This window comes from Nestor notabilis, unplaced genomic scaffold (assembly GCF_000696875.1).
Source record: "Nestor notabilis isolate BGI_N333 unplaced genomic scaffold, ASM69687v1 scaffold34670, whole genome shotgun sequence".
Classification (NCBI taxonomy): domain Eukaryota; kingdom Metazoa; phylum Chordata; class Aves; order Psittaciformes; family Psittacidae; genus Nestor; species Nestor notabilis.
The window spans coordinates 9374-12307 of record NW_009910352.1 but is presented as its reverse complement, the minus strand read 5'-3'; the positions used below and the strand labels follow the sequence as shown (position 1 = coordinate 12307).

At 37.3% G+C, this 2934-nt stretch overlaps 1 protein-coding gene across 1 annotated transcript in view; it reads right to left on the bottom strand.

The window, feature by feature from the left end:
• Positions 1–228: 228 nt before the first annotated feature.
• The window catches only part of SLC6A15 (solute carrier family 6 (neutral amino acid transporter), member 15), a gene marked incomplete at both ends in the record, with an annotated part of 11236 nt that continues 8530 nt past the window's right edge, over positions 229–2934 (bottom strand). The window contains 2 exon segments of the mRNA XM_010009558.1: positions 229–403; positions 2392–2584. Coding sequence (XP_010007860.1) covers positions 229–403; positions 2392–2584 — 368 coding nt within the window.

Below are 2934 nucleotides of genomic sequence, written 5' to 3'. Positions count from 1 at the left end.
CTCTTCTTTTGCTCTTTTCTGTACTCTCCTCTCTTTGGATCTGTGGCAATTGCTCTTTGGGTTTCACTAAAGTGAAATGCAGTATATCTTGCTCCAAACCTGCTCTCAGTCACATCCAGATTGACCCACTTTCTGCTTACTTGTATTTATGCATACATAGCAAATACATCATGCTTTAAATAGTAATTGCTATTGTCATGAATACTGTTGATATGCACGGGGAGATACATTTCCTTCACTTACTTGTCTATTCCATAAATTCTGGTGACTGCAATATTCTCCAAAATGACCACAATAAGCAGTGGCAGAGTAGCTGAGTAGTCATCAAACATCGTCACAAAATAATTTCCAGAGCGCTGCACGAAAATCAGCCCAATCAAAAATGCTACCAAGCAGCAGATGACTGGAATAAAGGACAGAAATGAGAGCTGTAATTATAACAAAGTTCCACAGACAAAGAGGAAATAAGGAGAGTTCGAAACAGCAAGGATACACTTTAACTCATTATTTCATTATATTTCATATAATCAAAGTTTGAAATGCTTTGCTTTTTAGGGGATCTCAATTTTAAGAGTATTAGGAATCCTACCTATTCCCTACATAACGGACAAGTTGTTAAATTAGAATTACTGGAATTGCCGTATTGCAGCAATACTGATTACGCAGCAGAGATTAATCAAGTGACTATTTCTCATTAAACATTCAACTTCATGTGAAGCCACAGCTACATGAATCGCAAGGAAAAACAATCACAAACAGGTGTTCTTCCAGGAAAATTGCTGCTCCAGTCTCAAGTGAGCAGTGCCACAGACACAGTGGAAGGACTCCTGATCCTATGGAAAGGAATTCTGATCTGTTTTTACAAGAAGTGAATGCAGAATTCTATGACCTAGAAGGGCTCTGCTTCCAGCCACGTGGAGGAGAGGGACAACTGAGCTGACTGGACTGTGTGGATCAGATGGCCTGGCACATGAGTCCCACACGAGTATAAAGCTCTAGTAGACACCGGTGCACAGTGTACCCTGATGCCATCAAGGTATCAAGGGGTAGAACCCATCTGTATTTCTGGAGTGACAGGAGGATCCCAAGAGTTGGCTGTACTGGAGGCTGAAATCCTGACTGGGAATGAGTGGGAAAAGTATTCCATTGTGACTTCTTCAGAGGCTCCGTGCATCCTTGGCACAGACTCTCTCAGGAAAGGATGTTTCAGGGGGACTGGTGGGCTTTCAGTATAGCTGCTTTCAGTATAGCTGCCTTGGAGACTGAGGAACTTAATCTGATTTGGAAATACTTGAATGCAAAAAATCTTTAAGCTTATGAGTTCATTTCCCTGAGCTCAAGAGGGAGTGAACTGGAACCACAGTGCAAAAAATTGCAGATGTGCTTACAGTTCTGTAAAAATTGAAGATTTGTGGGTTGTAAGCCCAAACTCTAGTGCAGGCATAATCCTTACTGAATCGTACCAATACTGCATGAAGTATAACCCAGGCACTTTAGTTTTGTAAGTTAAGTACAAAAAACACTATACAGAATTGTAATCCTTTATGTACAACTGAGTTCAGCAAAAACTATGCATGCATACCACTCAAAAAAATTACAAGAGAAAGGCAGTTCTTTAATATACCTTTATCTTAATATATTTATTTCTCAATACAATTATAAGGAATTACTGTAAAATACTCCTTTATGCCAGAGTAATGGCTATATATCATAGTACTTGCATATAAAATTAGAAAGAACAGCTAGTTTCTAAGTGTTACACTGGTTATTCAGTAAGAATTAAAGAGCAACAAACAAACAAAGCCAAACAAACAACTGCTGAACTGATTTTTCAGAATTTTCTTCTAGCAAAGCAAAAAAAGAAGGAAAAAATGGTTTATGTTAAATATTATTTATTAATATAAGTAAGGTAAGGAAAGCAGTCAGGAAAGAGCAATGCTCTGCTGCATCCAGGGTTAGCTCTTAGAAAATATATTATTATTTCCTTCATAGAGTTAGATAATGTTAAAGCAGTTTATTATATTTTTAATTTTCTATTCTTCCTGTCACAGAAATTTGTGCACAACATACCAAGTCCTTTGCAGCTGTTCTGCAAATTTTCAGAAACTTAACTTTCACGTTTTATGCTGCCCTTCTATCTCAAAATGAGAAATTGCTTCAAGATGATCAAAGCTACATGAACAGGCTACACCTCAAATAACTTCAGGCCTTTAAATAAAAAACCCAAACAAAAAGACGTTTTGTTTAAGACTGAAAGTGCAGTCTGGAATACAGTGATTTACTGCTTTGTAAAATGTCAGCACTGAAATTTTCATGTCAAAAACCAAAAAATGATCATATGACCAGAAAAAATCTTAGCTTAACTCTCAACAGAAAGTTTGTGCAACTCACCAGTAAGAATTTCTTTCCTGACTTTGAAGGTATCAACAATGGGTGTGATGATGCCTTCAATGGTTCCAAACATACTTCCAAGTCCCAAATTTACTAACATGAGGAAGAACATGACTGACCAGAATGGAGAAGCAGGGAAGTGGGTCATTGCTTCTGTAAAGGCAATAAAAGCTAAACCAGTTCCTTGAACGGCCTGTCAGTAAGAAAAAATCCACATTATTATTCATGGACAGTATTTTGGGGTTTTCTTATTTGTTGGTGGGTTTTGTGTTTTGTTTTGTTGGGTTTTTTTGTGCAGTTTGACAGTCTGACTTCCTGTTCATACAATGTCATTGATTAAATCTTAAAGGTAGCTATCTAATATGTGATTCTTCCAAACCTTCAAACTTCATTAGTGCTGAATTTACTTAAACATTGGATTTGGCTAAGAATCTGTAAATTGAATGATACACATTTCTTTCAGAGAATCATGGAATACCAGGTAGGATGGGACCACAAGAATAATCTGGTTCAACCTTTCTCCTGTCAAAAGCATGGTCTAGA